The 13,889-nt window shown below is 44.8% G+C and overlaps 1 protein-coding gene across 7 annotated transcripts in view; it reads right to left on the bottom strand.

Moving 5' to 3' along the window:
* Positions 1 to 13,889, bottom strand: part of Ptpra (protein tyrosine phosphatase receptor type A) — a 99,437-nt gene that overhangs the window by 14,485 nt on the left and 71,063 nt on the right. For all 7 annotated transcript variants that reach the window (XM_075962170.1, XM_075962169.1, XM_075962168.1 and 4 more), the window contains 11 exons: positions 13,633 to 13,723; positions 11,751 to 11,827; positions 9,706 to 9,742; positions 8,263 to 8,360; positions 6,356 to 6,475; positions 5,407 to 5,573; positions 4,604 to 4,739; positions 3,388 to 3,537; positions 1,572 to 1,665; positions 1,246 to 1,322; positions 717 to 851 (listed from right to left, as the gene is read on the bottom strand). In XM_075962170.1, the coding sequence (XP_075818285.1) occupies positions 717 to 851; positions 1,246 to 1,322; positions 1,572 to 1,665; positions 3,388 to 3,537; positions 4,604 to 4,739; positions 5,407 to 5,573; positions 6,356 to 6,475; positions 8,263 to 8,360; positions 9,706 to 9,742; positions 11,751 to 11,827; positions 13,633 to 13,723 (1,182 nt within the window). The remainder of the gene's footprint in view (positions 1 to 716; positions 852 to 1,245; positions 1,323 to 1,571; positions 1,666 to 3,387; positions 3,538 to 4,603; positions 4,740 to 5,406; positions 5,574 to 6,355; positions 6,476 to 8,262; positions 8,361 to 9,705; positions 9,743 to 11,750; positions 11,828 to 13,632; positions 13,724 to 13,889) is intronic.

Genomic DNA, 13,889 nt, shown 5'->3' with positions numbered 1-13,889 from the left:
AATGAGGTCTCTGTATAGTTGGAATGTCAGACAATACTACTTTTAACTGGCTTTATATCTTTTTCCTTTAAAAAGACACAACCTTAAGTATGTGCTATAAAACTGCTGGCCCTGTGCTGGGGTCATTCTCTATTCTTGTCCCTAGTCCTGAGGAAATCCCTTGATATATTTTTTTAGTTTTAATTGTTTTTGAGACAGGGTCTCATTATGCAGCCCGGGCTGGCTTAGAACTTGCTCAATCTCATAAAGATTCTCCTGCCTCTGCCTCCACAGTACTGGGATTAAAAGTGTGCACACCACCATATCTGGCTCAAATTATTTTTTTTAAATTTCTTTGTCTTCTTTTACTTTATATTTCTTAAATTTCATGAGCCTGTGTTAAAGACATTCAGAAACGTCTACTTCAGAGCCCTGGCCTGGCTATACAACTTCTTTTCCACTGGCTTTGCACTACCTGGAGGTTGGATGGAGAGGGTGTGTGTAAAGGCTAGTCTGAGAGGCTGGATAGGGTAGAAAAGTGAAATGGTGGGAAATGTCTGGAAACAACTGGAGGTTCAGGCTTCTCTGCTTCTCCACTCCTGGGAGAAGCTGAGAACTGCTTAGATACCACCAGCCTACTGATATGCCAGGACATGGTTAAAGAAAGATCCAGGTATACCTTATAGTTGCCCCCAACCTTTTTGTTTCTCATAGCCCAGGGGTCTTCTTGAGCTCACCTGGCCTCTCTCTTCCAGTTCTGTTAGCATTACGATGGAGCAGGACTTCCATTCCCAGATCATTCGCCAGAAGTCCTCAATTGTGTGAAGAAGAGGGCCCTGGCTGGCAATGTAGGAGTCTTTCTGCCGGTAGCCCTGAATGTCAGGTTAATTACAGAGGTTGGTCAAGGAGGGGTGAGTGTAAAAGACAAGTGACAGGGACTGCCTGGAGGCACAGGGATTCCAGAATAAGCTCTCTGACCCAGGATCATACCAGGGGAAGGGAAGGAGGGGGACGGAGTCAGGAGGAAGACAGTGGAAACAGGAAAGATTAGATCAGTCTTAGATTTGTGGACACAGCTATGTTATAAGGTTCTTGTCTAGAAATACGTAGGATGTCTCCTTTACATGCTGTTCTTTGTGGCTAGACAGACCTAGTACAGGTGGGCAGGTGGGAGAGATCGACTTAAAGATGTTTTTCTCAAGCAGGTATGTGGGGAGGTACTAGAAGCCTCACAGGACAGATTCAGGGGACATACCCATCACTTACATCGATGAAGGATGCGTTCACATAGTCTGTGTTCTCTTCACCGCGTTTGACTGGAATGATTACTCTGTTAAATTCATCTGCAAGGAGGACAGTGAATGGCTTGCTTGCATCTTACCAACGTTCACTCCCTGACCAACCTCACAAGGCAGTGGGGCACAGATATCAATGTTTCTTTGGATTTCATGCTTTTTATTTCCTAAAACCACTTCGAGGAACAAGAGGCAGTGCTGTGACTCTTGGCTTCAGGTCAATCACTGCACTCAGAGCTGGAGTAGTGCAGCAAACGGGGCTGGAGCAGTAAGACTCGGGTGGGGAGGGGTGCTTACATGGAATGATCTGTAAAACCCGGTTCTTCTTCATGTTGGCTGGAAGGTTTCCCGTGCGCATCTTGTCATTCTGGATTTTGATTGAAGTTAACTTCTGAATGAAGTAAGAAGTGAGACACTATTATTCCCAACAAATGAATCCGAAAAGACTCTTGCTACTCACTAGAACTATTCTGCCAGGTCCCCTGACTGCATTTCCTCTTCCCTGTACCGCTCTATCGCCCTTTCTACATGTAATTCTCCCATCTTTAAGTTTTGTAAGAAGTCAAAAGTATTTGAAAAGCAATGCCTTTTAGGCTCCTGTGGAACCTCCTGAGACTCCTCTGGCCTTGAATTTTTGGGCCACTCTTCTGCCATTTAGAAAAATATTCAAATTTTATTATTCCTTCCTGTTCTGAGGTTGTTTCCTTGTGTGTATGGGTGTTCTGTGTGTGCGCATATAGAGGCCAGAGGCTGACGCTGGGCATCCTACCTTATCACTCCCTACCTTACTTTTTGTGACAGCGTTCTCATGGAACCTGGAGTGTGCTGTTGGTTGTGTGAACAGAGACTGCCCCCTTCCTCACCTCTGTTCCCAGTAGTGGGGTCACAGGCACATGCCACCATGCCCAATTTTCACACGGGTACTGAACATCTAAACTGGGGCTGTCGTGCTTGTGCAGCATGCACTTTGCCCACAGCCCTTAGGCTTGTTTCTGGTTCCTGCTATTGAGAGTAGCCCACTGCAGTGCACTAAGGACTGCTGTAAGTGAATGGTTCTCTGCACACTCACTGTCTGCTCCTGGCCTCTGAGAACACACCATATTACCTTTTCTTTTCAGACAGGGTCTCTCTACACAGCCCTGCCTGTTTTGAAATTTACTATGTAGATCAGGCTGGCCTCCAATTCACAGAGATCCACCTGCCTCTGTCTCCTGAGTGCTGGGATTAATGGAGTGCACCACCACTCCTGGCTCCATTCCATTTTAAAAATTTTGACATAAGAGTCCTGTATTTGTCCTGCCTCAGCTTCTCAAATAGTTGTTAATAATAGGCCTGCATTCCTAGGCTCAGTTTAGGCATCAGTGCTTCTTCACCTTTTTTGTTTGTTTTTTGAGACAGGGTCTTTTTACATAATTCTGACTGTCCTGGAGCTTGCTATATAGATAAGGCTGGCCTCAAACTCATAGAGATGCCCTTGTCTCCACTGCAAATAAAAACCATGCCAGTGGGCTGAGAGATGGCTCAGAGGTTAAGAGCACTGACTGTTCTTCCAGAGGTCCTGAGTTCAATTCCCAGCAACCACATGGTGGCTTACAACTGTCTGTAATGAGATCTGGTGCCCTCTTCTGGCCTGCAGGGATGCAGGCAGATGCTGTATACACAATTAATAAATAAATTAAAAAAACAAAACAAAACAAAAAAAAAAACCATGCCAGCTTTTCAGAGTACTTCTTCTTGATGAGACTGATGAGAGTGGAACTTGCCCTGGACACCAGGCTGGCCTCAAACTCACAGAGAGATCCGCCTGCCTCTATTCCCCAAATGCTGGGATTAAGGGCATGGACCACCAATGCCCAGCCCAAAAGACTTTTTACCTGGCCTTTACATTGCTATACATTATAATCATCTAGAAATGCTGAGGGACTTAAAGAAATACTGTTTTCTACTCATTTTCCTTAAAGACAATTCAAGTAATTCTAACAAGCAAGACTGTACAATTCTGATCCACTCAACTATCACTAACTGTGGTGCACACAGAACTAACATTTTTCCTAAATTGTTTTTTCCAGCTGTGTGGTTCCTTTAGCCTGGAGGTTGCCCAGCTTCAACTCACCTTAAACTCCTCTTCTAATCCATTGTTGCTAGTTCCTGGGATCTTGTTATAAATTTTTTGCAGGTGGGTGTCCAGAGAAGTCACTTCCAGTTCTGTATCCCCATACAGATAATGCTCCAGAAGGGCCTGGTATATGAAGACGTATTGCATCTGAAATACAGACATACAGAAGTCTGAGTCACAAACAGCATGACCCTGGTAGTACCAGGTCACTCCTAGTGCCTTCTTTACTCAGTCTACTTTTCCTCTGATTTTGGCAGGGATAAAGTGATTCGTTCACACTGTCCTAACACAGTGAAGCAGAACTCGAAATGCATGAGTTCCCCTAGGGGTGCTCAGCTTGGGAGACAGGGTCCTGGACTGCCAGATTCCAGAGTCTGACAGATACTGGCCACACGCGAAGGCTTTGAAAGTCTGCAAGGCCTTTGACTCCAGCCTGCCTCCACCCCACATCTGTGCCATGACCACAGATCCATCTCACTTTTGCTCTTGGACTTGGCTGCATAATGACTGAAGTCCCTGGCATGCTTGCATTCATTAAAATCTATCCCCTTATTCATAAGGGTTTCTCCCAGCCATAAAGCTACAACCTCCTCTTCTATGCATTATTTCTTTATCTTTCATTTCTTTTTTTCTTTTCTTTTCTTTTTGTTTGTTTTTTGTTTTTCAAGATAGGGTTTCTCTGTGTAACAGCCCTAATTGTCTTGGAACTCACTTCCAGGATGGCTTCAAACTCAGAGATCTGCCTACCTATGCCTCCCAAGTGCTGGAATTAAAGGTGTGTGCCACCACCATGCCCGAGATTTTATTTTTTTAACATTTTTATTGATTTTATGTGTGTGAGTGTTTTGTCTCATGTATGTATAAGTACCATGTGTTTATATATACACCACCAAAAGAGGGTGCTGGATCTCCGGAATTGGATTATAGATGGCTGTTTAGCTACCAAGTGGATGCTGGAGACTAAACCTGGGCCCTCTGGAAGAGCAACTAGTGAATCACCTCTCCAGCTCCCATGCTTGGTTTCTTTAAACATGTGACAGAAGGAAGGAACTAACTTGCACTTTGTGACCAACACATGTATTCCGTATTACAAGCACGTGTACATGCACATGTATACACACTACGTAATGTTTACGTGAACTGGAGTCCTCAGAGTGGGCAGATGTCCTGGCATTAGAAAGCCCTTCCCTTGCCCTGCCCACGGATCACTCACGTCTGTCTGTACCATCTGGCAGCGCTGGGCCCGGATCCGGCTCACAAAACCATAGACATCCACTTTCCGCTCTGAATGCATCATGTCCAGCATGGCATCGATGACAACAAATGTACCAGTGCGCCCTACACCTGCACTGTAGCCAGAGCAAGGGGTTAGTGGATGAGGCCAGGAGTAACTTGTGGGGGCAGACAGGGAAGGGTGGCACAGCCTCAGGCTTTCTACAGGCAGCTAAATTCTAATTCCCAATGGGGTAGAACTGGCCCTGCCCTCGAGTCAATAATCCTACTGTGCTAGAACTCCTGGTCTCTGCTATCAGGGCCTGGGTTGCAAGGGGCAAGGGTACAGAGCCAGCACTTGACCTAGTTGCTTGGCTTCCCAGCTGAGTCTCCACTCCTAGTCTTGGAGAGCTGCCTACTAGGAAGAAAGGTGCTTTAACTCCAACAAGTATGATAGCAAAGTAGATTTACCTCATGCACTGCCAGGAGTATATGCTGAAAATAATGGGGACCAGTGAACAAATTCTCCCATAACTACATAGACAGCTCCTACAAGTAAGACACAGGCTCTGGCTCAAGTCTTCCTCCACAGTTATTTTAGAACCACAGTGAGTTGCCTAACTCCTGTCTTTCCACAAATCACATTTTCTACCCCAGACTAGAATTTGAAAATTCTCTCTGACTGCGGCCTGGGGTCCCAGCTATGCATTTCTTCTATGTCAGCCTCCTTGGTCAGGGTCCCTGTGCTGTTCCCTTGCTCTGTCCTAGGGGGCAGAAAGTGGGCAAGGGTCAGGCCACACTGACCTGCAGTGGACCACGATAGCCCCTGCATACTGAGGGTTACAGGCTTTCACCTTCTTGAGGAACTTGAGCATGCCAATTGGGGTGAAAGGCACCCCAAAATCTGGCCAGCTGGTAAAATGGAACTGAGTGATGAGGCGCTGTGGTTTTCTGTTGGTCACGTCGCCCACCTGTGAAATGAGATTCTGTGTGTTTGTTTTGATAACCAGAGGAGGGCAGCACAAGGGCAGGGAAGGTTAAAAGTGATTGTCATGATGACGGAAAAGTGAGGAGGACTCAGAGAGGCACTAATCACAGATGGAGAATCCTCCCACACAGCAGCCTGAACTGCTATTTTCTTGGGCTACAAATGAAGGCGAAACTCAGAGAACTTAAATAACCTGGCCTAAGCCCCAGAACTATTACAGGAAACAGCAGGGTTAGAGACACAATGCGAGGCTCCTAGTTCTTTTCTTCTTCCTTTTTGGACAGGATCTCACTCTGTAGATCAGGCTTGCCTCCTAGTCAGAGAGCATCCTGCCTCTGCCTCTGCCTCTCAATGCTGGGATGTACTCCCACAGCCAGCAGGGCTCCTGATTCTTGATAAGCCCTCTTTTCAGCACCCCAACCCCTAACTCCAGCTCAGGCCCAGGGTCACTCTGGAAGGCTTATAATAGTCACACTACACCCCTGGAGGTAGAGGTATTTAGAGGGGTGAACACAACACTCAGACTACTCCACTTCCTGAAGCTTCTCTCTACACTGTCTGGTGACATTCAAGGCGATCAAATTTCACCTGCACAGGTCCTACCAGTCATAAAAACACTGCTCACTTAGTTGTGACAGAGAAATTCCTGCAGGTCAGGACCCACAGAGATTGTATACTGTGCAATTCCTGACACCAAGACCTTCCCACCTCTCAATAGTCAGCAGATCCTTCTCAAACGCCTGGAAAGGGGGCAGAAGACTGTACCTGCTGAATGCAGAATTTCCGTACTGTGTAGTCCACAAGCACAGTCACGTCCTCAACAGACACACGGACATTCCCATAGGTCCAGCAGCCTTGGTCTGGCCAGTATTGGGCACATTTACACTATAAAGAAAGCAGACACACATCTCTCATGCAAGACTGTCCTGGCAGATGTAAGGGAACCGAAAGGATCCACAAAGCCTGTATCTCCTCCGTCACCTACGTCAGCTAAAGGTTTAGTGCCTGTAACTCACTCTCTTCAACTGTACCCAGCCTCGGTCACAGACCTGCACATATTTTCCACTCCTACCCCCAGTTCAAGGCAAACTGGAAACTGTTTTATCTGCAAAATTTGAACTTCCACAATCTCCCAGGTCAGGCCTTAGGGGCAAGCCTGTGTGAAAGGGGGATTGGCAGTTTGCTGTGACAGAGCTACCACACAGCACCCACACGGATTATTCGTTTGTGGTAAAACCAAGGTCTTCCTGTTGACCAAGTTCTAACAGCTTCCAAGAGCTAACGGTCTGCTTAGAGAATACTAACATAAAATCCACCCCAAACCACTCTTCCTCTTCCTTTTTTTTTTTAATATGTTTTTTTGAGAAAGGGTTTTTCTGTGTAGCCCTAGCTGTCCTGGAACTCACTCTGTAGACCAGGCTGGCCTCTAAATCACAGAGATCTACCTGTCATTGCCTCTGCCTCCTGAGTGCTGGGATTAAAGGCATGTGCCACCACTGCTAGCCTCAAACTACCTTTCTATGCACTTGGAGCTGCTGGGCAGTACACCCCAAATCTCACAATGGGTCAAGGTGACCGAAGGCCCATCCTTGAGAAAGACTGTCATGAATGAAGATTCGTCTCTGTGGGCTGACCTATGGTCCAGTGTGGACCTGAATAAGAATGGCCTCAACAGGTTCATGTATTTGAATGCTTAGTCATCAGGGAGCAGCATTACTTGAGGACTAGGAGGTATGGCAATGTTGGGGTAGGTGTGGTTTTGCTGGAGGAAGCATGTCACTGGGGTGGGCTTTCAAGTTTCTGAACCTGAAGCCAGGCCTCCTGCTGCCTGCAGATCCAGATGAAGAACTATCAGTTACTTCTCCACCAACACATCTGCCTGTGTGCCACCATGATGGTAATGGACCAAACCTCTGAAACTATAAGCAAGCTCCAATTAAAAATGCAGTCAGTGCTCTTAACCACTAAGCCATGGCAGAAGACCTGGGTCCAATTCCCAGCACCCACAGTTAACTGTCTATAACTCCAGTTCCAGGGGCTCTGACACCTTCAAAGACACACATGTGGGCAAAACACCAATGCACATAAAATAAAAAAATAAATAAATCTTAAAAACAAAACAAAAAATGCTTCCTTTTATAAGAGATGCTTATAAAAGGTCATGGTGTCTCTTCACAGCAATAGAACGGTGACTGAGACACCCAGGTTTGGTGCTGGCTATGGCCCAGCTATAGAGCTGATCAGGCCACAAAGGAAAAAGAAGCTGTTAGAAGCTGCCAGAGGACTTGGTGCAAGCTTCAGATTCATTGTACTCCTGCTGGCCACACCCTTATCAGAGGCTCGGCTAGTTCACTCGGCTCCCTCTATCAGCTAGAGGGTATACTGCAGAAAACTGAGGGGATGAGGGACTAGAGAAGGCAAGGGGAAATAGCTAATGGTCCACTTCTTCCTTCCTGGTTACTTTGGAACTAGAATGAGCTGTTTCAACACCAGACACCACTATCCCCTGCCCTGAGATTCCTCTGAGGTTTCCTCTGAGGCTACAGGAAGAGACACATTAGCCTGTGGATGATCTACAGTAACCACAAAAAGAAAGTAGCAAGGCTCAAGTTTAGAGCTCCAGCAGAGCAGACTCTCTACCCGATTTGACTGCTTCTCAGTTTTCATCTTACCTCCTTTCTCTCCTTCAGGTTGGTCACCATAACGATGGTAGCTGTGTTTTGTTCCCAGATCATTCTCCAGAAATCATTCACCGTTTCTTCTTTTGGTCCTAAAGGAGCCAAGAGTGAAGATTAGAATAGGAAAAACAATGCTAGGACACAGAGAATACTCATTCCTGACTTTTGGAATTCTGTGTCTACATATCTTCAGGGGAACACCCACCCTATTTATCCATTCATCTACCTGTTAACTGAATATTTCCCATGTATCTACCATGTATGTACCAAACACTTCATTAGGATTGTGGGCAGGAGGCTTGCAAATAGGAAAGAACACAGTGATTTTCTAAGGGTTAAGGATTAAAAGTCATGCCTGCTTACTGAATAATCTAGACAATAAGCCACGTACTAGCTATGACATTTACTCTGTTCTGTTATACTCTGGAGTGAGTGTCATCAATCCCAGAAAGGTGGAGCGACATGCTCAGGCTGGAACTCAAATTTACTTTCCATATAGCCTTTCTCAGAAAACCACAAGAAGTTTCTAAACAAAAACGAAGCTGTATACAATGAGAGAAAGATGAGATTTAGCAGCAGAGAGGCTAGAAGAATTCTCAGGGTGTAGTAAAGAGAAGTCTTTGCAACCAAACCACCAGGGGTTAGGGATCTGCTATGGAACTGAAGTTTTAAGAAACTCCTCAAATGTACTTAAAACAAACCTCAAGAAGCATCAAGAGAGCTCAGTGGGTAAAGGTGCCTGAGGCCAAACTCGTATCTGGGACCAGAGTAGAAGAAACAACAGTTGGAAGTTGTCCTCTGCCCTTCACATGTATTCCACAGCATGTGTGTGCCAATGCAGCCAGCGCTCTGAACCTGAGCCATCTCTCCAGCTTCAAAGGACTTTTTAAAAATAGGACCTTTCAATACTAAGTCATCAAGATGAATGTCACAGGTTGTAAACCTGCAAGATGCATTCTGTGTATGAGAGTATGCATGTACATGTTGTGTGTGTGTGTGTGTGTGTGCGCGCGCGCGCGCAAGTACATATTCCTGTAGAGGTGCACATGTTGCCTATTAAGGTTTCCTCAGTTGCTCTCCATCTTAGTTTTTTGAAGACACTCTCTCACTAACTCAGAGCCTGTCAACCAGATAGCCTGGCTAGCCAGTGGGCCTAGGATTCTTCAGTCTCTGCCTCTCCAGCATTGGGGTCAGGTCCATGTGCTCATGCATTTTAATGCAAGTGTTAGGAATCTAAACTCAGGTTTCCATGTTTGTGCAGCAACCACTTCACCAACTGTGCTATTCTCCCAGCCCCTTATATTTCTTTTAGGTGGTAATAATTAGCGAAAAGCTACTGTATTTTTATTATTTCATTTAGTATTTGGGCAAAATCCTACACCCTCAACCCACTATGAGATTGTGGTTGAGACCAAGAAGAAAAAAAATTGTCATTACCTTGTGCAGCAATGAATTTGTTCTTTTCTTGGTAGCCCTGGGTGGGAAAGGATGAAAAAGAAAAGTGAAACCCAAAAGTTGGCAGGAATGATATTCTCCAGTCGGCCTCTCAGCCAGTTAACAAAGCCTCCCCTGTAAAAGTCTAGGCAATTCACAAGAATTTCCATTACAGAAATCCCAGAAGGGTTAGCTTTGGAGAGAAGAATCAAAGGCTAAAAATTCAAATGGTCTAGGTAGGTCTTCTCAAGGTGAATTCTTGGAGAGTATCCAAAGACTAACCCCTGGTCTAGACCATCTCTGATGTTTTACCAGTAGCCAACAATGTGGGCTTTAGTGTTAATGGGAGTAAGAGCTTCCAAGCAGAGCGTATAAGGTGGTTCCAGGGATGGAGTTGGGCTGGAACTGGGAAGGATAAAGCTTTTTTTTTTTTCTTGAGGATGCTTTTGTCAGATGTAAAAACTTTTCAAAAACAGCCATGTTTGACAATGAACTCCTCCATCAGTCAGTGGGCGACAAGAAGCAAAGGAGACTGGGGATCCCATCGAAACAGATAAGGAGCCTCTGGGAGACTCATACTGACAGGGATTTCTTTTCTCTCTGTGCAGACGGCAGTAAAATGGGCAATGGGAAGCAGGTTTGCGGGGACATCAGGTCACACCAAGGCGGTGGTGAAATCAAAGGACCTAAATCAGAGAAGTCATTTCCTATTCTAGTTCAAACAAGAGCAGCAGAATTGCTTCCTGGCAGAGAAGAAAGCATTTAAAGTCAGCAACAGTAGGCTTCTTAAAACTTTGAGAACAGGAATTTAGTTTTCAGAAATGCTTCTATATTTTTGGTTGTGACCCTGACCTTTAATGGCTGAGCCATCTCTCTAGCCCTCCAAAAATGTTTTTAATCTTCATTACAACATGAAAATCAAGATAGACTTAATTCAGAACGCTCAATTCTGCTTCAGTTCTGAATGTGTAATTAAAACTGATGAGCTCTTAAGAAACATGTTAAGTACATCATGCTCCTGGCTTCATAAAAAGCCACTGTTAAATTCCCAAGGAACACGGAGAGCTTAAAAAAATAAACACAGACATACACATGGATGTGGAAGCCAGCCCCAGAGTGTTTCCTACAAGTTACCTCCATGAAAGAGTGCCTAGTGATCACCTAATCAAATAAAGCATAACAGAAGGCAAAACTAGCCAGTGTTGTGCATGCCTTTAATCCCAGCACTCGGGAGGCAGAGGCAGATCTCTGTTAGTTCGAGGCCAGCCTGGTCTACAAGAGTTAGTTCCAGGACAGGCTCCAAAGCTACAGAGAAACCCTGTCTCGAAAAACCAAAAAAAAAAAAAAAAAAAAAGGCAAAACTAGTAAGGAAAGAGAAGGATAGATAAAACCTGGCTCCTTAGCTCCTTCATTGTCTCTGGTTTCTGAACCCTGAACCATGAGCCCAAGCTAGTTCTATAGGTGGAATCTACACTCTTCCCAGTAGAGAGAAACACTCTGAAGACTTATGTGCCCTCAGGCCTCTAAAGACAGAGAGGAGCTAGCTGCTCTACTCTAGCCTGGAGTCTCCTGTCCGTGTGTCAATGGCTGTGATTACTAGGTGAGATAACCCTGTGTTCCCCAGAATGTAGATTTCAACTCCTGCTGTCTGTTCCACCACTCAGGGTCCTGCGACTATTTCTCTTCCCTCAGGCCTTGACTCACAGTGCCCTGGACCCATTAGCCAGACTTTCCTGGCAGCAGGTTTTCTTGTCTTGTTCTCCCATATTTTTACTACTGAGGGTAAATCATGCTTTTGTTTGTAGCATTTGAAATGATCAAAAAAAGGGTTCATAGAAATATACAACTAAACTTAGATTTCTGTACTGGAAACCTTAGGAAATAATGAGAGAATCAACAAAAGATATATTTTAAATTACCCAATATTTAAAAAAGAATTAGAAAAAAAGAATTAGCTACTTAAAAAAATCAGATTTGTTACGGTGGAATGAACAGATGACAGCTAATAGCTTTTCCTGGGATAAACAAGAAGAGTACAAGTTCCTTACATTAATGAATGAAGCATTGATGTAATCAGAATCTGGAACTCCTTCAACTGGTGTCAGGTGTACTCTAGAGTGGTCATCTAGAAAAAAACAAGAAGTTCACATTTCAATAGATCCAGTTTTGTTTCTTACTGTCCCTGAAGCAGATCAGCCCAGATACCCATGGTATATCAGTGTTTTTTGATTTTGTCTGGTTTTTCTGAGACATGGTTTCTCTGTGTAGCACTGGCTGGCTGTCCTGGAACTTACTCTGTAGAAAGACTGGCTTTAACTCAGAGATCTGACTGCTTCCTGAGTGCTGGGATTAAAGGCATGGACCCCCACCACTTGGTTTTCTGCTTTTTGTTTGTTTTGTTATTGCTTTTACACAGTCTTACTTGGTAGCTCAGGTTAACTGTAGTCTAGACTGCCTTGAACTCAATGGCAAGCCTCCTGCTTCAGCCTCGCATGAGTTAGGTTTATAGGAATAAACAACTGCACCTAACTTTTTGATTGTACAAAACAGTTTTTTTTAAAAAAGTATTTATTATGTATGCAGTGTTCTGCCTGCATATATGCCTACACTCCAGAAGAGGGAACCAGATCTCATTATAGATGGTTGCTGGGAATTGAACTCAGGATTTCTGGAAGAACAGCTAGTGCTCTTAACCTCTGAGCCATTTCTTCAAACCTCCCAAAACATTTTTTTAAACATTTACTTGTATGCATCTGCATATGTGCTTAAGTGGTTGTGCTTGTGGAATTCAGCAGACAATATAAGAGTCAAATCTCTCCTCTGTGATGAGGGTCCTGGAGATTGAATTCGGGTCAGTAGGCTTGGCAGCAAATGCCTTTACCCTCTAAGTTTTCTTGCTGCCTCCAACACTTTTCCTTTAAAAGTGTTACTTAGTCTTAGCACTCAGTAGGCAGGGGTAGGTAGATCTGAGTTTGAGGCCAGGCTGGTCTATATAGTAGGTTTCAGAATAGCCAGGGCTACATAGGAAAACCCTGTCTCAATTTTTTTAAAATTGATTTTTATTGAGCTCAACATTTTTCTCTGTCCCCTTCCCTGCCTCTCCCCTTCCCCTTCAACCTTCCCAATTTTTTTTTTTAAATTTACGATTACTGTAAAAGTGGGCCCCCAAAATGGCAATGCTGTTGACAATGTCTGAGATAACAATCTGGGCTGAGTAACAGTACTGCTACTTAAGCTTAGCACTCCTCAGAAACCTTGTGAGTTGGTTTCTGTTAAGAAAAGCCATTATCTGATCCCTACAACCAACTACCTCTGGCGATGGGCAACTAGTTCTGCATTAATTCAAATAAGCCTGTACTAGATCACAGTCCCCACCCTAGTTCCCAGGCTGCTGTAGCCATACCCTACTTCCCACTCCACTAACTCCCAGGCTGTCCTGACTCCCAGGCCCCCTCCAGCACTACCGGCTTTCCTTAGAACTGGTAAGGCTTCTTCTGCTCTTACTGTTTTCTCTGAACCCGAGACAGAGTGTTGGCAGTTTGAGTCACCGATAACCTTCCTTTCTACCAATGGAGTGGTTTAGTTCGTGGCTTCACTGTGCCCTGGCTTACAGCTAGAAAGAGAACTTTGTATTACAGTTTGAGTAGTGTGTGTGTGTGTTCGCACGCGTGCGTGCATGTATCAAACAAACAAACTACATAACCTACTTTCTGCCTGGTCCCGTGAAGCTGCCCTGCCTGGTCTTCAGAAACAGGCATGCAAAACTGTGATCCATAGTTTAGTCCTTCCTGACTGTGAGGTTGCCTGGGGAATGGGGGAACACATTCTTCTTTTTGCCCTCCTGTTACCAACCCCAAGATTCTTCCCATCCTCAAAGAATCTAGAGATGTAGTTTTAGAACACATTCCAAGAAACCCTGCAAACACTCACAAGGCAGGATGTTTACGTATCGATTTTTTTCCTTGTTTTCCTCCTTGGAGGCTGCCTCACAGGTGGCCTGGATAGGACAAGCAGGGAGAGCCTGAAAGGTTAAGAGAAATTAAAGGAGTTATTAAGAGGGATAAATATTGGGGCTGGAGAGATGGATCAGTGGTTAAGAGCACTGACTGCTCTTCAGAGGACCCGGGTTCAATTCCCAGCACCCACATGGCAGTTCACAACTGTCTGAAGATCTAGTTGCAGGGGAT

Source organism: Microtus pennsylvanicus, chromosome 2 (assembly GCF_037038515.1).
Source record: "Microtus pennsylvanicus isolate mMicPen1 chromosome 2, mMicPen1.hap1, whole genome shotgun sequence".
Classification (NCBI taxonomy): Eukaryota; Metazoa; Chordata; class Mammalia; order Rodentia; family Cricetidae; genus Microtus; species Microtus pennsylvanicus.
Note: the sequence above shows the minus strand (reverse complement) of the source record. Positions and strands in the feature narration are given on the sequence as shown.